The sequence below is a fragment of the Taurulus bubalis genome, assembly GCF_910589615.1.
Source record: "Taurulus bubalis genome assembly, chromosome: 17".
NCBI classification, from domain to species: Eukaryota; Metazoa; Chordata; class Actinopteri; order Perciformes; family Cottidae; genus Taurulus; species Taurulus bubalis.
Window position 1 is genome coordinate 19,781,912 of NC_136605.1, and position 24,077 is coordinate 19,805,988.

The following is a 24,077-nucleotide window of genomic DNA, read 5'->3' on the forward strand; positions in this document are numbered from 1 at the left end:
GTCTACATACACAACGAAACATTACAAGAGATAACCAAATATTTATGATACCTATTTCAGCATGACATCACAATTGAGTCTGCCCTTACTGTGTACACTCAGTAACATATTGGTGGAAATATAAATACAGATATGTGATGAATACGCAGTGTTGCAGACACTAATGCACTGAAACAATGTAAAGGTCAGTTTGCATCAAAATAGAGAACAGAAACCAGTTCGAAGGAAGCGAAAATAAGTTCTTAATAAACAGACGAGCTCAGTAAAACATATCAAATAATAAGTGGAAAAGAGGAAAGGAAAGAAAGTATCTTGGGGACAACATTGAAACATTTTATTTATATTAAAGTGCCACGTGATTGTTAAGCGATGTCTCATTTACAGCCACAGAAGAAGTGCAAACAAAAATACTGTAAAAGTCACACAGTAAAGAACACACATTACATAGTAGGCATCACAGGCAATGGAATAGACAGAACACCTGTTTATCATTGCATAAATAGTATCACAGTGCAAATATGCTTCTTGAATTTCCACCAAGCAGTACAACACAGCTGTATAGTACACACCAGCAGTACAACACAGCTGTACAGTACACACCAGCAGTACAACACAGCTGTACAGTACACACCAGCAGTACAACACAGCTGTATAGTACACACCAGCAGTACAACACAGCTGTATAGTACACACCAGCAGTACAACACAGCTGTATAGTACACACCAGCAGTACAACACAGCTGTACAGTACACACCAGCAGTACAACACAGCTGTACAGTACACACCAGCAGTACAACACAGCTGTATAGTACACACCAGCAGTACAACACAGCTGTACAGTACACACCAGCAGTACAACACAGCTGTATAGTACACACCAGCAGTACAACACAGCTGTACAGTACACACCAGCAGTACAACACAGCTGTATAGTACACACCAGCAGTACAACACAGCGGTATAGTACACACCAGCAGTACAACACAGCTGTACAGTACACACCAGCAGTACAACACAGCTGTACAGTACACACCAGCAGTACACACCAGCAGTACCGTGTAGCACTGCATTATTCCCGTAAACAAAGCAGCGGAGAATTTTTTCAATTGTTTTGGTTTGTTTTAGTGCATTCTCTCTCTCTCTCTCTCTCTCTCTCTCTCTCTCTCTCTCTCTCTCTCTCTCTTTGATGCTCTTTTGAACATACATGTATCGTGTAGTGTGAACATGTATGCGTGAGATACACGGGTAAAAGTCCACGTCCAGGTTGGATGTCGCTCTACTGCCAGTGGATCCTGCTGTCCTGCTGCTGAAGTCTCTCCAGCACTCTGCATGGAATACACTGGTTCCACATCCTGTGATGGGAAGAGATGTTATAAGGCAGGCGGACACCTTCAAGAACTATCTCACAGTAACAAGTCTTTAGTTTTGGTTGTGGAGCTATTCAACCTAAAAAAAGAGGGACGGGACAAAGTGATGATGATCCCCCCACACACACACACACAAACTTGTACTTCTATCTTTGTGGGGACCCTCACAAATGCATTCCTTTGTCCCTTACTCTAACTTTAACCTTTACCCAAAGCTAACCTGAACCTTAAAACCAAGTCTGAACCCTCAAACAGGCCTTTGAAGGTGTGTCCATAAGTGAGGCCTCCGGATGTCTCAAATCCAAATTAGTCCTCCCAAAGATATCTTGTACAAGTAAAAAAAAAAGGTTTTCTCACCTCAGAGTCTTCATCTTTTTACAGTTTCTCAGACTGGCTCCCAAGATCTGCGCTCCAACGTCTGTCAGGTTGTTATACTTCACGCTGTCACACAGAAAGAAAGGTTTACGCTTTAAATAACTCTTCAATGTTATATTTCACTGATTTTATTTCTGTCTGTTGGAGGTTTGATGAAAATGACAGTCAGTACAAAATACAGATGTGGTACATTTTCTCCACCAAGAGGTATTCATCTCGTGTTTCTACGAGATGTTTGTTTCCGGGTGCTTCAGATATGAGGACAATGCGCAATCAAAGCAAACGCAGACGCACAAATCACTGAAGAAGAAGAAAAAGTGACTCTTACTCCAGGTCGGTGAGTGAAGCCATGTGTGGGAGGACAGCTGCTAAGCTCTCTGCTCCTTCATCGGAAATCTCATTACTGTAGAGACTGGAAACACATAGACGGAGGAGAGAGGGAAGTGAAATTATAGTGGGTCCACAGCATGTGCAATTATGGGTGATGTTTTGTGCGTGTGCGTGTGTGTGTGTGTGTGATACACACCTTAAACAGTGCAGTTTGGGCAGATCCCTCAGCGTGGTTTCTAGTTCTTTAACCCCCAGGTCTCCGATACAGTTCTGTGGGAGACTAGAAACCACAAGTAGAGGGTTAACGACTCTTAGTTCAACACACACACATTTAAATGTAGCTTTTTATGTCGTCCCGTGCCTGAGAGGAGATTAAAACAGGAGGTTATACTCACTTGAGTATCTCCAGGGAACCAAGTTGCACTAAAGCATCAGCCAATTGCTCTGCTCCTTTGTCCCCTATCTTACTGTTCTCTAGGCTGGAGGAGAGAGAGAGAGAGAGAGAGAGAGAGAGAGAGAGAGAGAGACAGAGAGAGAGAGAGAGTGTCAGACTCTAGAAACAAACACATAAACCCAGAGAGAACCAGAAGTGAAGGTGTGTATATTTACTCTAAGTGCTGCAGGTTATGTAGACCTGGCAGGAGCTTCCAAAGCTTGGGAAGAACCAGGGGACTTTTTTCTGGACCAAGCCTAGAGAGAAAGATAATATCATCATCATCATCATCGTCGTCATCATCAGCATCACCATCAGTTCACATGTCACAGCTATACTCACTCTAACTTCAGCTTGTGCAGCTCTTTGACAGCTGGTACTCCGTCTGCCAGGATGGAATCTGATTGGCTGGAACTACAGTGAAACACAACACACACTTCAGGGGCCTGACACACAGTTTGTCTGTTGCAAAGTGTCACTCTGTGTGTGTGTGTGTGTGGTGTGTTACCTGTCCGGCAGCCTCTTGTGCATATGTATGTTCACCAGCTTCGCCAGGTGCTCAATGTGACACACCTGTGTGGCTTTCAGAGGATGGATCTTGAATTTGGACACGGCCTCTTGGCGGAGGACTTCTTCTCCACTCTGCTCTAGCTGCTCCCATAAGGCGATGACGTCAGCAATGCATGCCCTAGATAGAAGACACCCGAGGGTTGACATTGGCATCACTGAAATGGCAGCGGACACTGATGAAGGTATAAATTGCCCCAAAAAATGCTTCTATAGGTAGTAAGCTATAGTTAGCTGGACATATGCTAAGTATGACTGTTGCAGCCCCATGCACATCCCTTTGGATTCTGGAGAATCCCAAACGTGACAGTCCTACCCTCTGATTGGACAATCACTGTTCGGCGAAGGGTTTTGAGAAACTCAATTGATACGAAGCAACTTTTTGAGACGTGAATCGAAACCAGTACCTATATGTGTGGATGTTGTTGAGCCCCACCAGAGCTCTGAGTCCCGAAATCTGTATCCCAGAATCCTCCAGATCCAAACAGAACCTTCTTCCTTCAGTTCCACCCGTATCCAGAACGTTCTGCACAGCGAACACGTCCGACGGCTTGAGAGGAACTCCATGAAATGCCAGGACTTCTGGAAGATTGGCTGCCAGGTGAGCGACTAAGCGTGTGCTGCCACCGTCTCTGCTGCCGGCGCCACGCGTGCAACTCGCCTCGTAAACGTAGTGGCAGGCCTCCAGGAGTTGGGCGGGGATCAGGTCCCCATGGGAGAGACCCTCCAGGTGACTTGTTACTAAAGCCTGCTTGGCGGCCACCATGGCTCTGAAGGACCTCTCCGTGTACGAGTGGAGCCTCTGCAGCTCCGCCCTGTCGTGGAACAGGAGCCCGACAGCAAATCGCTGAGTGAGCTCCAGCTCCTCCCTCTGAGGCCGCCGACGTCCCTTCTGGCCTGACTGGAAAGGGAGGGTCTGGAGGAAGGCGCGGTCTGTCACGGACCTGGGGAGATAGAAAGTGAAAGGGTCATGGACATCCAGAGCACTGGAAGTAAAAGAGAAAGGAGGCCGGGAGTGGAAAGGGATATGCTCTTTCATTTCCAATTCGTGCCTGATTAAAACCTTAAAATTGCCAAGAAACCTTTACCTCGACAGAGACAGATGAACCGCTGCCAGGTAACTCTGAAGGAAAGGGTTGGCCCACAACAGGATGTGGTCATCGCTGACGTCAGCGTTTTCAGTAGACGTCCTTCCCTTCTTTCCTCTCTTTTCTCCAATCTTTCGTGCGCTCATCTCTTCTCTGTCCGGTCTTCCTCCTCCCCCTCCCTCGTCGCTTGAGACGACCTGCCTCGGCCTCAGGCGGTAAGAGAAGAAGAGCCCCGTCCGTTGGCCGAACGCCTTGAGTTCGGCCGATATGGCCGATTCTGCGGGGAGGATGGAGGAGTTTGCTTTGACCCCCTTCCAGGCCAGAGAACTCAGCTGGGACAGCAGCTCTCTATCTGTTCGATCTACTTCCCCATCATCGTCATCTTCATCTTTCTCCTGTTTTTTTGACCCCCTTGTGCTTTGGGTGTGAGAGCGAGTGCGAACCAGCGCTCTGGACTTTGTCCGAGTGTTTTTATGACGTCTAGAACTTCTTGAGATTTCTATCTGGAGTTCTTCTTCTGGTTGCACAGATACTTCTGATTGAGTTTCACCCACCGAGCGTGTGCTCTCGCTGTCCTTTTCCAGTATCAGACGAAGCACTTGATGGCAGAGCCCAGTTAAAGTTCTCGGTAGGTCCTCCGAACTTTTGCACCGTTCTAAAACCAAGCAGACCAACCGACATAGTCCAGGGTTCCAACAGAGGAGTTGGAGGTAGCTGCAGTTTTTTAAGCAGTTCAAAGCAGGTACTCTGAGGTCAGGATCAGTGAAGTACTGGCATAAATATGTCTCTACGTTTGTGTTGGTGAAGCCGCACACCTCCAAAAGACTGTCCGTCCGCCTGAGCAGCTGGCTGGCGGCGCCTCTCGGTCGAGTGGAGAGCAGAAGGGTGCAGCCGGGAAGGAGGAGCCTCTGAAGGACGGCAGAATACAACTGTCTCACTGTGTAGGTCTGCGCTTTACTGTCTTTCTGCAATGAGGTTATCAAGTCTTTTTCTTGAGTCTGGAGAAGAATTTCATAGTCCCGCAACTCGTCAAACCCATCGAAAATGATGAGCACGCGCTTAGGGGCGGCGAGAATTTGAGCGTACACGGCCTCCGGGTCCGTGCAGGGAGGGGCAAAAGAGGAGGAGTTTAAAAGGAGGGTCTGAAGGCTGTGGGTTGCTTCCGATAACGAGAGGGCTTTGGCGTCTAAATGGAAGACGAAGTCAAACTGTGGGATGCAGTTCCTGGACCAGTCAAGACACAGCTTTCTGATCAGGGTGGTTTTTCCCATGCCGGCGTTGCCGAGTAGCAGTATGTAGCATTTGGGTTTGTCTCCATTTGAGTCTTTGAACATCTGCATGGAAAAAGAGAAACCTACACTGTAGGTACAGGCGGGTTGCAGCCAGAGGTCAAAAAGCACTTGGTCATAAGTGAGACTCTCACCTGAATGTGGCCCAATAAGCTTTTTTGCCGATCTGTGTCTCCCGTAATGATGAGTTCCTTGTCCAGGACTTTGTTGGCGTTCTTTCCAGAGTGGAGAATCTCTCTCCGGCTCACTTGCACATCTACGTAATGAGGAGTCAGACTAAGGCCTGACTCCATGTCCTGGCAGGTTTGACTCACGTGTGCTTTGGCTTCCTGAATGTAGTCCTTTACAACCTCTGCAAAAAAAGAAAGAAGCAAAACTGAATTTAAACCTGCTTCTCCATGATTTGTACAATCATTTGTTTTACATCAACAAAGAAGAGAGGAATAAAAGAAACATACGTGGAATATCCAGGACAGTGGGAGACTGAGGAAGAGGTGATTCCTTACATGCGGACATCTCTGAAATGCAAAGGGCCGAGGTATTTATAACGTAGCACTAACTCAATGCAATGGGATTTACACATAGGGAGAAAGAAATCAGAGAGTACCGGGTTCTCACCTTTGTTGGGGGAGAGGGGTGAGGCCCAATGGGGAGACATGGCTTTGCTAGCGGTGTCTGACAGAGATCCAAGTGGGGGTGAACTCATTTGCACTGGCGCCACTGCTCCGTTCACTACGAACACAATTAAAATGGTATTATTAAGAACCTGCATTCACACATACAGGAGTTGTCAGAGAGTGTTTTCCAAAACTGTACATGTGGAACCATGACCTACATAACACTGACAGAATAAGGTCTCTGCATACATGCACATGAGGTAAAGGCCGAGACACGAGGTCCACCACAGATTAAAGACTGTTTTACTCACTCGGGGAGAGAGGTGGCTCCTGCTGTTTGAAGGGTGGTGAGTCTGCAGGAACTATATTAGAAACAGGTGTTAAGAGTATACACTGTTGATATAGCATATGTGCAATTTACATAGTGCACAGATTACATATATTAGTAACACAATACAACGAAAATGAAAAAAACTGAACAAAAAATGATTTATAACAAATCTCAAATCTTTTGGGAGGTTTATCCATGTAAATGTTGCATGCCAACTACAGGCAGATTGGCGTCCATTAGTGTGAGTTTCAGTTTCTTTTTTTTATATAATCACAAGCAGTCACCTAAGTTAGAAAGGGGCGGGGCCTTTAAACAACAGAGGGCCATGGACTGAGCCTTGGGAGACTCCGCAGGCCACGAAATACACAAATTATTACACACAGAGACAAATTATTCACAGTCTTTCACGCCTCATGCTTAATTGACTCAACTGTAGCATCATATCCAATGGGATGACAGCATTGCATGGATGTGTGTGAATGCTTTTCTCACCTAATATGTAAGTAGGTGCAGCAGCTGTATTGGGGAGTGGAAGTCTGAGAACCGGATGCGAGAGCCTCAGTGTCCGAACAACCTGATACGCTGAAGCGTCTGGGATGGTGATGAACTGAATGGAGGGATGGAGATGAAGGACTGGTGGAGTGGTGGAGAGGCCCGCCGTCTCTGCTGAGCTTGCCTCTGACTCCGTGTCAGCGCCTGCAAAAGAAGCAGAGACAACATCCTTATCTTTCTTCGCCCACAGCTTTTGTTAACCTTGAGCGTATCGAAAACAAAGATTGGACAAAGAAAACAAGCTGATAGTTGAGGTTCCAAGGGGATACCAAAGGGTTTAGAGACAACTAAACTGAAACTTTCACTTCAGCAGATTTAAAAAAACAACAACAAACAAATGAAAGCGCAGAGCTCAAAAGTAGACTGATAGTGTGGAAAGTTTTCGTGAGAAAGTTGTTTTCACAGCTTAATGTTTTTTTCACTCGTCGAAGAGGATCTAAGGAAATAATATAGTGCGCCTGTACGGATATCCCCTGCATCTGGGTCCTCCTTTTAGTCCAGGCCTGACAGATAGCAAGTAATCGACAACCACTCATCTGGAACGACACTAGTTTTCATCAAACTGAGGATTGGATTGGATCGCTAAAAAGCACCAAATAGATCTGGAGGAAGCCGAGTGAAGTGAGAGTTCTTCTTTTAGTTTCAACTTGTCCTTCAAAATGTTACTTCCTGTTTCTGGATCTGCAATCCAGTGGCGTGAAGGAACCAAGTCAAGCATAGCCAACCAACATCCCTTTCACCCACGGGTCTAATGCTTTCTACTCGAGCTACACGACATTCGCCTTGCTTGTAAAATGTCATTTTATTCATAGAAGTCTAATGTATGATGTTCAATCTGTATGAAGAAGCAGTTGAACGATGAATGATTTAAAGAGTATGCATGGGATTCCCTCCTTCTTTCTTCTTTTGTCAGAATATGAGAAATATTAGTGTGTGTATGTATGTGTGTGTATATATATATATATATATATATATATATATATATATATATATATATATATACACAAAAAAAATCTGTTCCTTTTAGGATTTGCGTCAGTTTACAGCAGGGACATTAGACACTCACCTTGAGTGACAGGTGACTGAGCCGCTGTGGTTTTTGGTCGAGCTGCAAGAGTCAAAGAGCCAACATTACAACGTGGTTCTTTGCAAACCTCACATGAACCCACTAAAGGAACATATTCTAATCATCATGTTAGCATCTTAGCTTTTCTGCGTTAACACACGCTGCATAGTTTAATATGTTGTATGCATGTATTCCTGCTGTCTCACGCAGCCATTGGTTTCCATTGGGGCATTTTTGGTTGCATGGTTAATGGAGTTTAAGTGCAGATTAATTAGAGTTTGCTCAATGATTCTCCTGATAAACTGATGTAAATGAAACCAAAGGCGGCCTGAGACTGAGATTTCTCAAACACAGCAGCATGGTTTGCATACTTATAACACGTAGGCCACAAGATGGGTACAGGTAAAACATGTTTTATATAATAGACAGAAACCAAACAGTCTGGGTCGGTCACCTGCTGCTCTCTGTCTTTTTGGCCGCGATGGCGTGTTCTCGTCAGTGCACCGTCGTGCCCGGGCAACTGGCGAGGAGCAAAATAAATAAAACATGTCAACTGATTCACTAAAGGAATGTTGTTGCTTTTCTATGACAAAGGACAGATTAGCAGATGGCAGTTAGCGGCTTCTAGTTGGTGGCTGGTTTTCTACCTCTGGGTCTTTTCCTCCCGTTACTGGTTTCTCTGGTTGTCTTGACCCTGTGCTCCTGCTGCTGGCTCTCTGGGCCGAGCAGCTCGGTGGGCAAGGGAAGAGCACCTGACGTGTTGGAAAGGGGAAGTTAAAGAGTTAATAGACACAGTAACCAGACGTGGTTGTTTTGCTCATGCGTTTCAGTCGTGAACTGAAAATCAGGGCAGTGAAGCATGTCTCTGTAGACGGTAAAACCTGCAACTATGACTGCAAACATCAGCATGGAAATAGCTTCTGAGGCGTTGGTGTTTGCGGTCTGAGGTCACCACTGCAACATGTGGCATGCATCTTATTAAAACCCAATATGTAGAAAACTGTTGAATTTAAAACACTTCTCTTTGTCATGTGCTGAAGGTAACAAAAATGGCCAAACAGCGATGTGATTATACCCAATAAGGAAATATATTAATTATATGTGACTGTGACCTATGATTAACACTTTTATTTCACTCACATTTATTGCACAGTGTTATCAGTTGTAAAAACGAAAGCAACATGAAAAGAAGAGCTCCTTACTGCAGGTGCTGAGTTCATCCTCATACGTCAACAACGGGTCATCGAAGAGCACATCTGTGGAGAGGGAATCAGGCAATGCATCATCTTTGCGTTCAATCTTAAGTGTGTTATCACATTCTGCACACTGCAAACGAATGGAAGGTTCGGTTGCAACTTACCCACAAACTTCCCCAGGCAGTCATCATTCAAGTATTCAGATAAATCATCTAAAACACAAAGAATGAGCATTATTATTTGCAATTCATTTGGCCTGCATTTTTTGTTTCTGCGGCTGCTTTTCCTAAATCTAGCACGTCTCAATTACACTGTTTTTGAGTTATATTGGACTAAAGCTGAGGGTTTAGGCTCCTCCTTCCTGCAACCAGGTCCGAATGACCAGGATCTGTTTTTACAGAGGTGGAGAAAACTACTAGTCAATGTCTTCTGATTAAATGTCTTCTTAATCTCTTCCTATTAGTAGTGTAGATCAATACAATCAAGATATTAAATGCCAGTAAAGTTTAAATAACTCGTTCCCATTCAACCAAGCAACCCAGATCCTAGACCAGCTTTTTAATTGGCCCTGTGGTTTTCCTTAATCTGGTTGATAAATTATTTAATTAATAAAGTTCTCCATTGCTGCGGGCAGCTGGTGGGAATCCTGGCGTAATAAATAGCGTTAAACTCACTATATTTCCTTAGTATATCTTCTTTTATATTAGGTTGTTGGGATGAACACGGTCCGCTTTATATTTTGGATAAAATGGGGTAGAAGCAGCAGCTTTCCGTGTGATCATGTTGAACCATGAGGCTCGAGTCTCGACAGATAATTCAAACTCAAACATTACTAACCTGGCAGATCTCCCAAAATAGGACAGGTCCACGGGTCCTGATCCAAATCCTGCATGCCTGAAGACACACAAACACATCAAATGAAATGAGGATATTTTGCCGCTTGAGTACTGAAGTTGCCTCTTGATCCGTGTGCACCGATTGGCTCCAGCATCAGATGAGGAGTCTCAGCCACAACGCTTATTTTGTTATCAAGCTTTGCACATGTTCTCACTTTAAGTGTCAGAATTTCCTCATTTCTAAATCTAATTTTGAACCCAATGCTGCCGTCATTGTTCTCCTAAAATACACAAAGGATGAGAAGTGAATACAGATAAATGTAATCCTCTGAATCACAAATCCATTTGCATAAAAAAAAAAGGTTTCTACCCTGGTCCCTTGTTTGTGTCTCATGCATGTCCTGCCACTCACCTGGACCTGCACACCTGCCTGCAATCATCAATTGATAATCCTCTAAGCCTTGTTGACATTGCATAAAGCTGTGTGTAATATTGTATGTAGTGGGCGGGGCTGTGACTTTTGTCTCCATGTGGTGATGGTTTGAGTTCTGATGCAGCTACTATATAAATATGTAAAATCATTATCAAGCTGTATTGAATGAACTTCGAAACAGGCGAAGAGACACAACCACTTCTGGCACCGAGGAGCCGTAAAGACGCTTATCGTGATGACTCATCGGGCTGATTTGGACACAATAAATCACTAAATCTTCTGTTGACCCGATCCAGAAGGGTTGTAGGTCCACAAAACAACAGTGACTGCTGCCAGAAAGCCCACAAAGAAAGTTAAGAGTTTACTTATAATTGGAACATAGACCATTCCTGTGCTTCTTTGGAGCTGCATGCTTAGTGCCCTCCATCACTTTCCACTGATTTCTCAACTCTCTGGTCAGACCACCAAACTCAGCCACTAAAGAGGCTCCACTTGAGGAAAGTCATAGGCTTAGGACCCAGATGGCAGAGCCAGACTGACAAATACAACGGAAGGAATGTTGTTTGATGACCTCTCAGGTTATATTTTGGCAGCAGGATCCGGTTATAATTCCTGCCAGACACACTGACACACCTTTACCATACAAACTCAAACTCAGCCTCATAGCCAGAACTCGCAGCATCAACTGTGGACTTTCAACTCTGTGTGTGAACCAAATAAATCTGGAATGTGTTGCACATTGTCACAACTGTATCCAATAAGCCTCCTGTTACGCAGAGCATATCGTGTGCACTAGGATGGCGATAATACATGTACCAGATCAGGTGCCATTTTAGAACATTAATAGCAGCGCCACGTGATAACAGGCAAAACAAACAAAACAAGCTATGAGGAACTTGTCAACTTAATACATCACCAGGCTCTGTCACAGCCACTTTGCCAATAAAAACAAACAAAAGTTTACATATGTCACACAGCACATGGCCGAGGCGAGGAACAAGTGAACAAATCCACCCTGCCCACCTCCTATTGCGCATGCCTGTAGTTTATGCGTTCTATTCATTCAACGGAAATCCCCCTAAATAACCTGCTTTCACTGATCCACTGCACCTCTCAATTATGAATGCACTATTTTGCACACGCAGATATGTTGCAGTATAGAGACACTTTACACATGAGTAATGGAGTTTACTTTTAAGCACCATTGTTAGAATATATGGCATTATGTTTTAGGCAAAAAGGTTATTTAAAGCTCTGAATGCCGATTACCTAATATTTGGAAAATACCTCACACACCCCCTCCACCCCTCCGACATATTTTCCTGACCATGCTTGCGCTCTTTGGATAAACGTGCCCGAGTCGCCCCATGGGACCAGCGGTGCCCGTTACCTGCCTGTCCGGCCTCGCTGATGCTCGCTGAACTCCCGCTGTGAAGCTTTTTTTTCTTGCTCCTCCAGTGCAACACACTCCCATGTGCTGTGTGCTCTTCAAACGCAGCAAACCTCATCTGGTGCGCCTTAGCAACATGGAGTCAGTGCGCACAACCGTCTGACAACAAACTGCGCGTTTTACTTTCACTTTGACTGATTGCGCATCAGAGTTGCCCATCTGTGGCGGGGAAACAATAAGGGCCAGAAGCGGCAGTTTGTTGCTGGAGGAGACTGCAGTTTCGGTGTAGGTCTTCGTGTAACTGCTAAAAGAAATGAGTTGAACACAGAGGGCTGTGTGTGTGATGGAGCTCAGGCAAAGCTGCACCCTGGACTGTGCATTACCCCTTTAGGCACGCGGGCAAAATGCGGGTGTTACTGATTCATTTACCAGACAAAAAGTTGAATAATAAAAATGGAGTTTAAGTCCCTGTATGCTCTGGCTTCAAGTCTTTTCCTTTTACTTTCTTAAAAATCCATTCATGGACTTCCTCAGGACTGTCTTGCCCAAAATACCTCTCTCTGACCCCTGACTCCACCAGCTCCAACTCATTTCTGGGGTTCTGTAATTAAATAGCCTCCCGTTGCATGAAGACAGCAGCACCTGACTCTAAAGTCACCTTTTCCTCCTTATTTATAGTCTTTACATTGCTCAATGAATGCAAGTGGATATGCGTGTGTGTGAGTGTGTGAGTGTGTGTGTATGTGTGTGTAAGTGGATGTATGTGAGTGAGAGAGTTGAAGGTCAGAGAAGGTGGGATAGTAAGAATAAGCATGTTTCTACAATATTATCTGCCACTGCAAGCATTTAACAGCCAGTTGTTGATGTTGGGTTTGGGTTGCTTTTATAATTTTCTTTTCTGTTTGTGTGTCACATTGCCTTGTTGTGTATTTGTTTGGGGAAAGGGAGGCGAGGGGAGGCAGTAACGTGTATCCTCACCATTTGGCTGTCTGATATGTTATCCTTTCACTCCTTATTTGTGAGGTATATTGTACATTAAGTCTTGTTTTGTAATTTCTACAAATAAATCATATATATATATATATATATATATATTTTTTATATATATATATATATATATATATATATATATATATATATATATATAAAGGCACGGATCAGTTATTATAACAAAAGTAAGTCTCAATCATCTATTACTATATCATCACTATTATTGTTGTCATGTCACTTCCTCATTTCCCTTTCTGTCAAAGGTCCTCTTTTTAATACACGAGTGTGAGCTCTGTACCAAAGTGTTCATGTTTTTCCTGTTGAGCACTTTTGCCCAAAAGGTCGCTTTCAGCCATCTTTGTTTCTGTTCCAAACATTACAATATTGAATAGATGCTCTTTTTATAGCTACTACTGATTCCCTGTGGGGCCACCATCATCACACACACACACACACACACACACACACACACACACACACACACACACACACACACACACACACACACACACACACACACACACACACACACACACATTGTGGCACGTTCAAGGAAACGAGGAGTCTTGGCAGTACCGGCTTGACCTGTTCCTCGATACTTAGAGAAACCATGTATATTATGGACTGCCATGCGGTCACACATGTTGCATCCAACCATTCATACCTGTTTGTCCACCTGGTGATACTGTCAAAAACACATTGTGTGTGTGCATGCACAAACACGCTCCATCCTTGAGGGAGGAAGGGAAGAGTCTGGATAATGTGTGTTGAGCGAAGACAGGAGGGAAGAACAAAGGGAGGGGAGGTGGAGTTTAAGTCTTCATGAGGAGTCAGAGTATGTATCTTTTGTTCTTCCTCGTGGACAAAAGCACAAAGTCTGCAGCGGGGAAGGAAAGGAGAGTCAAACTTATTCATACGGCACATTTCAGAATCAGAAACCGTTTATTTGCCAGGAATGTTTACACAAACGAGGAATGTTTCTACAGTGACAACCCAAAATGAATCAAAAGCAATGGTGAACTGGGAGTCAGGCTAATGTCAAGAATCAATGCACCACATGCCAGTGGGTTAAATATAACAACTGTTGACAGAGATCACAATAGGCAACACCCATGAGGGCCGCCTTTTAATTAGGTCATATTACATTAAACTAATCTACTCCGGGCCAAACATTTTTTCTACTCTGCCTCAACTTTGTACAGTGTGCAGTGAAAGCAGGTTTTCCCACGGCAAAGGCCTCAAGGAACCCTTGAGCCCACGTGGCCAGCATCGAAAAACACACGCCCTCTTTTCCCATACTTGTCAGCCTGGGATCAAAGGAAAAATCAAAAATGAAAGTGAGGCACACCTTACCCTCCAAATGTAATTTACCTAAATTATCACTGAACGAACAAATCTCATGCAGGTGACCATTTTGAGTGGAAAGTACCGAAGAGCAAACGGAAAGCACCTGGAGTTTTTAGACAGTGGAGAATTTTCTCTCAGCCTTCATGCAGCCATGAAGTCAAGGCTTTGAGAGCGTTCCCATGACCCCAGACACACAGACCGAGTTAAAGACGAGGTAGAAAAACAGAAAGAAAAAGCAAGCGTATACATCATATAGTTGAGTGTAACTTACCCCAGTGGGCATCCAGCCTCTCCTCAGCCTCTCCATCCTGCTGGGAGTCTTCAGCGCTGCTCGTTTTCGTACTATAAGCGGTCCTGAAAATGTTTTCTGCAATGCCAAATGTCATGCTTTGATCTGTGTTGGAGCAAAAAGAGTGATCTTGTGCGCCAGTGAGATTCTCCGTTGGTGCACAGGGAGAAAATAGATGTGCAATGTCTTCTAGAAACCCTGCGTCGGCGCCACACTGCACCTCTCCCATCAGACAGAGCAGGTCCTCCACTGAGTCTGCGGTCCTGTCCGCCTCCCAGCAGGCACCCGGACGCGCCTCCAGCCCGCGGGCTTCAACAGGCGGGGCCCTCCTTCCCGCTTCAGAGGTTAGGCAATGATCCGGGTTCAAAAGAGTCGACCCCACGACCCCTCCCGGCGCTCCTCCTGCATCCAGTGGGAAGCTGAGGCCCGTGAGCTCCGCTTCTGCACATTTAAAGCTGTCGGCGTACAATTGCAATGTCCTGCAAGCGATTGCGAGCTCTGTTTCCTCTTCCATTTTCAAAGCGGGGCATTGTGCTTCACTTGCTGCACAGCCAGGAGTCTGACGAGGACAGCAACATCCTCCTTCCTCTGTCCCTGTCACAGAGAGACAGCGATCCTCCCAGCGCTCTCCTCTACCAGTTCTAACCACTCCTTCTCATTCTCCAAATTCCCCTCATCCACACTTTCACTATCACTTCGTGGCTTCTGCATTGATTCAGCAATTCTCAACAGTTCTGCAATATCATCGTCTACTCTGAGACCGCGTTGGGTCATCACATGCAGTCCCACACTGGTTCCTCCCTCTCGATTCCTGAATGTTCATACGGGGGACGTTTTCCTGGCCTGGTCCCTGTGCTGATCAGATGCCGGTTTACATTCTGCGGGCGCCATCCCCCTCGGTAAGCTCTTGCTCTCTGAGATGATCCGCTCCTCCACCAGCGTCCGTTAGGGCCCGGATCTCGGCAGTAGAGGTCAAGGTCAGAGCCGGCACCTCGGACTGGGCCGACGGCGTCTGCTGCCGGGACGTTGATGTCAGCTACTAGCACAGATGGTTGAGTTTGAGGTTGTTAGTGTTTTTAAAGGACAGAACGATTTTGTTCAGGAGGCGTTCTCATTCAAAGAGGGAGGAGCTTGCGTGGTCCGAGGGAGAGGCGTGCCGGGAGACTTCTTTCAGCTTTTTCTTTCGGAATGCATGAGACACTTTAATGTTCCGGAGAAAGAGACGCCAGTATTATTAGGAAGTGAGTTTATGCTTGAGTTCAGGCTCTGACTCAATACTTTAATCAACCTTGCTACATCACCCTTGTTGGTTATTTAGCTAACTAGAAACCCTATTTGTTTACACATATGATGTGATCACCAGATTGTCTAAATTAAACCTCCTCCATTCCATGTCGACCTATGAGTTAACACTTCCTTTATCTTGTTTTGCATTCAGAGACAAGCAACAGTTGACATGCGACCGAGCAGTGAAACACAGCATGAGCTAACCCGTGTCTCCACAATTATTACGTCCACTCTATTCAGTCAGTTCTGGGGAATACAACTGGTTTGGCTCAACAATGCATCGCCAATTGCCAGGCCTTCTATTCACCATATTTTTCCATTTCCTTAGCGTCACTAGTGCAGCCACACCTCTTACACCACAGAAGACGTCACACATTAAAGGCACGAAATTTGAAATTCAAAACACAAACATGACTGAGGGATTGTTTGCTGGTATTTAAATGTTTTGAATTTGGAGGGTCTCGGTTTTTTGGTGCTCCTTCTTGTCAAGAATTTTGTGTTTATTTGTTTCCCTCTGCATCAGGTTTCCTGTGCATTGAATTCTTAAGGAGTTCTAAAGAAAAAGTTATGGACTGAATTTTTCTTTCACTGAGGAAAACCTTTCAGCGCTTTAAGTCGTACTCGTATAACTCAACAGGCTGCAACCAACACAAGCATTAAATAAAAGTAGAGCTGTGAGAAACACTTTATGTGTGGCTGTTGTTGTTTAATCCCAGGACGCAGATGCAGTTTCACATGTGTTTTTTGGTGAACCCCAGAGGAACTACCACCGCCGCTTACACACTCAGACACCCACACACATAAAACATGGTGGCAGGACGGACTGGTTCACACCTCCTCTACCAACAGTCAAGATCTTTATGAGCGAAATATGTTATCAAAATACTCAAAGTGCGGGTTTCAATATTAAAGACAAGGTGATGAAATCCCGGTGATGGTACCACTGGTTTACTCTCTTCCTCTTACTCTCTCCAACATGTCGTCATAGCACATGATGATGTTTCAGGCTACTGATGATTGACTCCCTCCATGATGGTCAGAGATCTAACTTCCCTAAGACGGAGCCTCTGGCAGGTCCCCACCTACACTTTAACAAGTATTAATACATCACGTGATAATCTCTTTATTGTCAACCATTTCAAAGTGCGGACCAAACCCTTCCATTAATGCATTAGTTGGTGAAGTATTGTCTGTGCACACAAAGCCTCATAAGGCTTCCTGTGCCGCTCACTCCATTGAGCCGCTGCTCGTCATGATCCCACGGGTTCTTTGTCTCTCGTTTGTTTCCTGTTTTAGTTGGAAAATCCTCTTCTCGTCCGTCTCATTTCTTTTTTAAACTTCCTACCTTTGTTTGCACTGGTGTGCTTCACCTTTCCCTCGTTATCTCTCTTCTTTCCTTGTGAATAGTCCCTGTGCTCCCGTTGTCAGTCTTCCTTGCTGCATGGACTTTAGATCTTCTATCTGCCGGCTTTTTGGACTCTCGGCTTGTCATGTTTTTGTTTATTAAATAACTTTGACTGCACCAGTCCGCCTGCTTTGGTGTCCTTTTTTTGGTCCTCGGGGACTCCAAACCACAACACTGTTTCACTGACAAGTTCCTGCAACGTGACGAAGGGCACTGAGGTTTGAGTAAATCCCGCTTTGCCTAAAGTTTAGTAAATATTACAGTGCCCAGCTGTTGTTGGTGAATACATCTTCAGAATGAACCAATGGGAGCCAATGGGAGCCACAGAGGCCGTGTGATGCCCACAGCATTGAGACAGCACAACATTTATTTTAAACTTTTAATTTTAAGACAATAACAAATAAGAATATCAACAACTATATCCTTTATGATAAACATTTCAAATTATATACAGAGTATCCACAGAGTGGTGGTTTGAGGTTATGTTTCCATTCATTTCTTTGATCCGAATTAGGTTCAAGTACTAATTTGAATAAGACAACCCATCATTATGAAGCTGCAATTATATTCAATTAATCAGAAAGAGGAACAAGTTCTTATTTCATTTGATAATTGTTTCTGGTAAAGATAAACCCAGCAGAATAAACCCCTGCATTGCTATCTGACCAGCTCACTTAAGTGGTTTGCAAGCTGCTGCCTGTCATGATCAGAGAGTCAACAGAATCCTGACAGCGTTTCTTCTCCAGTAGTTAATCCGTTCTCATCATGTGATCTCTCTCTGTGTTCTGATCCAATATGGCCGCCATCGGCGTGGGCTCAGGTGTTGCTCTGCTCCTCCTTCGCACGGTTGGAGCAGTAGTCCTGAATACCTGGAGGAGGAGGAGAGCGGAGGAGTGTGACGAGGATGATCACGGCTTTTACATTTGATGAAGATGCATAAATATGTTTATAAGATCTTTTCTTGCGTCATCTGTTCCACAAACCTCATTTAATTCCTTAACTTTAATCTCATGCTGCGAGTAGTTATTGAGTTAAGTCCCTCTTCCCTTTTAGCGGACCTCTTCCCATTTGTTTGCGTGATCACTTCTTCTTTCATTACTTTTAATCGTAATTGCAACATCAAGCAAACCCTCTGGTCATCAAAAAAAAAAAAAAAGGGACTTCGCTAGAATCCGTATGTGCGTCAAAGCTTCCTTTATATGGAATTATACAGATTCGTGTGGACACTCACTCTGCACGATATCCTGGTAGACTTTGGCAGCAGGAGAGTCGGGGACCTCCGTGAGGAAAGACTTGCCCTCGTCGCAGCTTCTCGCTATCCTCGGGTCGAGAGGAACCTTTCCTAGCAGCGGGAGGTCGAGATCCGCACACATCCGCTCGGCGCCCCCGCTGGTGGGAGGGAAGATCTGCGACGTGTTCTGCAAGAGAGGGCGACGGGGGAAAATAACCTAAGTTATGCGTGCATTGTCAGATTCTATGGACCCTGAAGTCCCAAGTAGCCTCTGGGTCATGCTCCAAAAACACTGCATTTCCCACAATGCAACTCAATAGCACCTCTTGTTCAAACGCCACGTTTTTAACGCAGGCGTTATGTTGTGAAAAGTCTTTATAGAGCCACAGAGGACATTACACACCTGCTGGGTGGTGAGAAAATAAACAGAGTAAACTATTTGGGACGTGTCACTTTAAGAGTTGAGTAACCACATTAAAAAAGGTCTGTAAACATGTTTCTTGAATGTCAACCTGCTTCACAACGCTATCTTATCTTTTGACCTAATTTATGTAGCCAGTCCAAAAGATTATAAGCATGTAATGTGTGTGTGTGTGTGTGTGTGTGTGTGTGTGTCTGGCCGTCTGTCTGCAACACCGTGTGTGAGCATCTGTCAGTGACCTTGCACGACGGACAAACGAAGCCGCTCATGTTCTCCACCACTCCGATGATCGGCAGCTTGACCTTCTGACAGAACCGGATCTCCTTCCGCACGTCCTGCAGCGCGATTTCCTAGAAAGAGAAAAGGGAAAGAGAGAAAAGGGAAAGAGAGAAAAGGGAAAGAGAGAAAAGGGGGATGAGTAAGGCGAAGCAAGAGAGGAAGAGGGGGCGGGATGAACACACGACTGCCATCACAGTTACCTGGAGAAAAGTAGTTAACGTGGATAAACTGGGCAGCTTGAAACGTTTATGAGAGGGGAAAAATACTAAATAAACGCTGTATTGGCTTTGCAGCTTGTCTGTTAATATTAAACAGACCGGCTCCTTTGTTTGGGTAATTCCCAGCTCTCGTGTGGTTACTTTGTGTCAAGTAAGAGCTGGAGGAACGAGGAAGAGATTCCACCGCCGTCTGAGCTCATTAGTCCAGGTCTAATTTAAGTATCAGGAAGTGTTTGCTCAGAGAAAAGTATTTAAACAACAAGGGCGTGCATGTTTTTCCTACAATTTTATCATGTGAAAGTCTTTGGTTAAGGTGAGGAAGAGATACTGATAATGTGAACTAATTGTATGTCTCTCAATCAGCCTCGAGTGCTAAACATTCCCCAGCGTTTCCGTCCACTACGGGTGGCAACGTGCTGCATTCAGCGAGGGTTTGGTGGAAGTCACAGCAGCAAGGGAAGCGAGGGGCTTTCCAGTTTAGATGAAATTAAAGTCCAACCCCTTTACTAAATGGGCTCCCGAGGTCCTCCTCTCTTCTTCTATTGTGCTTTTCTTCCTTTGTGTTTGCTGTTTGCTAAAGTTCTTTCTTTAGGGATGTTACAAAAAACCTCATGTTTAATGCAAACGGCACCTAGTTTGTCCAGAAAAAGAGCGTTGTAACTTTGCTGGGATTATCTTTGCTGTGTCACAAACAGGCAGAGGTATTTTTTTATTTTGCACAATTCAAAACAATAAAATAAAAAAATAAAAATCATAACAGAAAATGAATATCACAGTGCAGGAAGAGACAAAAAGCCAACTGGGCTTATTTGAAGCCTCCACCTATATAATATTTAAAATGTTACAAAATTACAAACATAAATTGAAATATGCATAAGATAGATAACAAAAGAAAGAAAGAAAAATAATGTAATGATGTCAAGTGTGTGTGTGTGAAAGTCAGCATGGCATAAACCAGACTCCGCCATCTGCATTATTTTGACTACTCTTTAATTGTCTTTTTGTCTCTGTTGTCTTTTTTTTATATATATATATATATATATATATATATATCTTGTTTATTGTGAATGTATATAAGTAGGAAGAGCTAAGTGAAACCGGAGTCAAATCCCATGCATGTGTAAACACAAACCCATTAAAGCTGATTCTGATTCAATAGAATATTAAGAGGAAGCTGCATTTTATATCCATATGCATCACTAGAATAATGGCACAAAATAATTTGAGTTAATAGATTTAATTCCATGACGGATGTTTCATTTTTCCGTCCTGCCATTCAATCAGAATATTGACTTTCTTTCCTTCTCCTGCTGTCCAGCAGGTGACGCCCGTCTGTCTGATTGCATGTGAATGCAGCACAAGATGAAAGCGTGATGCACGGCGGCTGAAGCCATGTTGCGTTATGAGTAAAGGGACGCGATTCTCTGTTAATAACTTTGTGGCTGTTAGTGTCACTCTCACTATTATTGTTACTCTCTCGCTGAACGAACACCTCGAGGTGGTTGAAATTCATTCTGGGAAACGTAGGAAACCACCAACTGAAGTAAAAGTAGTCAAATCAGGAGGTGCGACCACACAAGGGTGGAATTTACCTTTACGGTTGCTGTGAATGCATCTGTTCACGCGTATGTGTATGTGTGTGTGTGTGTGTGTGTGTGTGTGTGTACCTGTGGCGTGGTGACGATGACGGCTCCGTCAACGTGGGTGGAGCTCAGGTACTGGACGAGCGACAGGTGTTCGTCAGAGGTGCCAGGGGGCGTGTCCACGATGAGGTAATCCAGCTCCCCCCAGTCGACGTCCCTCAAAAACTGCTTGATCATCCCTGATTTCAGACAAACGCCACACAGGTTATAATGCGGGGACGTTGGGGACATTTTTTACACACACAGACACACACACAAAAACACTACCATTCTTCTTGGGTCCTCTCCAGATCACAGCATCATCAGGGCTACTGAGCAGGAAGCCAATAGACATGACAGCCAGGTTGTCTTCCACATACTGCAACATACAATACACACACATATAGATATAGACATATATTCATGAAATGTGCAGATATCTTCAAAAACTGAAGCAGCATTGTTTTGACCGGACTCACCACAGGAGACCAGCCCGAGCCACTCTGGTGAACCTGTGCAACAGAGAACAGGTTACAGCTCTGAAGGAGGAGCTTCACGTGAACATCTGTGTATTGCCGGAAACATTTCTGCCCACAGCTCACCTGTTCCCCCTCTACGCCCATGATCCTCGGAATGGATGGACCGCAGATGTCTACGTCCAGCAGGGCGACCTGGAAACAGAGGCACTCTTTAGCCTCCAGCTTACTGGAGTCTGTGATGAGCTGTGTTGGCCCTCCATTCCACGTCATGTCTTTTATCCTCAAAAGCAGCCGAGACCAGTGAGGTCTGTGGTTTAAAATGCAGCTGAATACTAAGCTGGACTTGATGCTGTGTTAAAGACGAGGCAGAGCAAAGCAGCTAACCGGGTCCATGATGAAGTTCCCTCATGAGGTCCATCACACTCGTGGGAGTCAGAGAAATGTCATTAATCCAGAAAGAAATAGTAATTAGGGCAATAAGGGCTGCATAATAAAACTATATTTGATCAAAATCTCAATATGGCACACTGACATTTTCTAATTTCAGGAGGAGCAATATTTGTTTTTGGCGAAATGCGTTTCAAAATAGCATTTTAAATGTAATATTGTCGTGCTAATTTGGTACAAACCCACATCATAATCATTTGTATATGTCTTTCAATGAAAAAAAGAAAAGAAATGAGAAAAGGATGTCAATTATTATAAAAACAAATTCTAACATAAATTGCTTTCTGGCCTTATTCTGAACGTTCTGACCCTAACTTCTGTTAACCAGGTCAGCGGTGACCTCTAGAGAAGTTTACTTGATCGCCACAAGAATCAGCAACTGGGTTTAGACTAAACATCGGGTTCAGCTTCAAAAGGAATCAGCAAGCAGGTGCGAGTACCCCTCAAAGAATACGCCCGAGTAGCCTTAATGGTGGCTCTGTGGTTTTTGCTGTGAAAACCAAGATGAAAATGAAAGCATCACCTCCTTCGTGCTGTCCCCGGCCAGAGCGTGAGCCAGGTGAGCGCTGAAGGTACTCTTCCCCACCCCTCCTTTTCCAGACAGCACGAGGATCTTGTGTTTGACCGTTGACATCTTCTCTCCTATCTCGGCTATGGCTGGAGATGAAAGATGGAGAAGACTCTCAAAAACAGCAGTTCACTGAAACCCTTCCTGGTCAATGCAAGTCATCATAATCATAGCACATGGTATTTGTTGAACTGTATCTGCAATCTCACCAGGATCGGGGGCCTTGCTGGCTCCAGAAGCACAGATGTTCTGGTTGGGACATCCTTGACATGACGACGACTTTCCTGCTGCATCACTTTCTGTGCCGGGGCAATCTGAAGGGATCAAACACAGACCACGCCATCAGTGTGCTGCTTTTATTAGACCATCTTACACCAAATGCATGCTCAGGTTCTGGGCGCTGAAGTTAAACTCAAGTCTATCGTTAAGCTCATGAACCACCTTTCCAAACATACCAAATATGTCCCGGTGAATTTAGTGTAAATGTGCATAAATATCACACAATGGTGTCCACAATATTTACATTTGATGGAGCCACAGAAAAACACTTGCATCTTTCTTGTGATGATTTTAAACCACATTACAAATATTAGATGGAGAATTCAAAACGATACTGGAAGTCTATGACAGTGACTCAGCAACATTTCTGGGAGTGGGTTGGCGGTTTATTAAACATACATTTAGTATTGTTTAATTAAGAAGCCCCGTGTATTCAATATATCTCGTTTCTGGCAATTTCTGCAACGACATTAACCCTCTGGTTAAATGTGACCACTTTAGGAAGTGCGTCATTGAAGTTCACAACTCCACAGGAGGTTTCTGTTTTATTTCATAGCACCGGTCCATAAGTATTGTTTAAAATGATATTTTAGCGAACCGATGGGCTGAAAACTGCGATATTGCAAGAACGTCACGGCTGGTGTCGCAGAGATGAACAACAACAGGGACGAATTTAAGAGGAACAGCGAGACGTTTGTTTAAAAAACAACACAACCTGGCGGGTTACGGCAATAGTGCACGTTGCGAACTAACTGTATTGTTTTCGAGTGCCCACCCACCCCAAATTAAAGTTATAAAAACTCACGCTCAGGTGCATTATCTGGGACGTCTGCCATCTTTACTCGAGTGTCCTCCGCTCAAAGTCTTCCCCTTCGAAGGTTCCGCATGCGCGCCGCGCCGATCATGTTCCTACCCGACTTCTGACATCCCGTTCTTCTTCTTCTTCTTCTTCTATAAATTTGACTAAAAAGGGTTACACATCTCAAAATCATCTACATAAAGATTAACTGCTATTCTCAAACCTTCACCAGACAGAAAGGGGTTTTGTTTATAGTACTCACCGTCTCTTATAGTGCTGTTAATGAGATTAAACTAGCTATCTTTTGAATTGAAGGAGGACCAACTTAAGGCTTATTTGTGTGGTGGTACAATTGTAATGTGTGTCAGGTTAGAAGTTGGACTTCTTACCTTAAGGGAAACCTTCCTATTATAGGAAAATGTGAGTTATCTGCACTAATATAACCAGTCATATGGTTGTGTGGGTTTAAAGTCAAACACTTGGCTGAGATGGGAGCCACTGCAGGTCGACACTGGCGCAGTGTAAACAAAAGAAAAAGAAAACAG

At 44.4% G+C, this 24,077-nt stretch overlaps 2 protein-coding genes across 2 annotated transcripts; both read right to left on the reverse strand.

Annotated features, from left to right (window-relative positions):
- Nucleotides 1-1,277: 1,277 nt before the first annotated feature.
- Nucleotides 1,278-15,011, reverse strand: ciita (class II, major histocompatibility complex, transactivator; the record flags this gene model as incomplete). Its single annotated transcript, XM_079232892.1, has 22 exons — nucleotides 1,278-1,353; nucleotides 1,726-1,809; nucleotides 2,072-2,155; nucleotides 2,270-2,353; nucleotides 2,469-2,552; nucleotides 2,683-2,763; nucleotides 2,849-2,920; nucleotides 3,015-3,194; nucleotides 3,481-4,017; nucleotides 4,162-5,495; nucleotides 5,585-5,802; nucleotides 5,909-5,968; nucleotides 6,069-6,182; nucleotides 6,379-6,429; nucleotides 6,891-7,094; nucleotides 8,017-8,058; nucleotides 8,471-8,536; nucleotides 8,664-8,768; nucleotides 9,219-9,272; nucleotides 9,377-9,424; nucleotides 10,050-10,106; nucleotides 14,480-15,011. The coding sequence occupies 22 exons, from the start codon at nucleotides 15,009-15,011 to the stop codon at nucleotides 1,278-1,280; spliced, it is 4,167 nt and encodes a 1,388-aa protein (XP_079089018.1).
- Nucleotides 15,012-17,564: 2,553 nt separating this feature from the next.
- Nucleotides 17,565-23,578, reverse strand: nubp1 (nucleotide binding protein 1 (MinD homolog, E. coli)). The gene is made up of 10 exons (XM_079233846.1): nucleotides 23,539-23,578; nucleotides 22,664-22,768; nucleotides 22,410-22,543; nucleotides 21,563-21,631; nucleotides 21,440-21,472; nucleotides 21,249-21,339; nucleotides 21,006-21,160; nucleotides 19,081-19,191; nucleotides 18,421-18,607; nucleotides 17,565-18,058 (listed from the first exon to the last, which is right to left on the reverse strand). Exons 1-10 carry the CDS (start codon nucleotides 23,567-23,569, stop codon nucleotides 18,006-18,008), a joined length of 969 nt encoding a protein of 322 aa, XP_079089972.1. The 5' UTR covers nucleotides 23,570-23,578; the 3' UTR covers nucleotides 17,565-18,005.
- Between the last annotated feature and the right edge of the window lie 499 nt (nucleotides 23,579-24,077).

Bases quoted from the DNA above. Each gene is read 5' to 3' on its own strand.
- nubp1 (XM_079233846.1), bottom strand. From the start codon at position 23,569: ATGGCAGACGTCCCAGATAATGCACCTGAGC. The intron at 19,192-21,005 runs GTACACACACAC...TTCTCTTTCTAG, and splicing joins TCATCGTCACCACGCCACAG to GAAATCGCGCTGCAGGACGT. The intron at 18,059-18,420 runs GTGAGTGTCCAC...CTCCTCCTCCAG, and splicing joins CTACCAGGATATCGTGCAGA to GTATTCAGGACTACTGCTCC.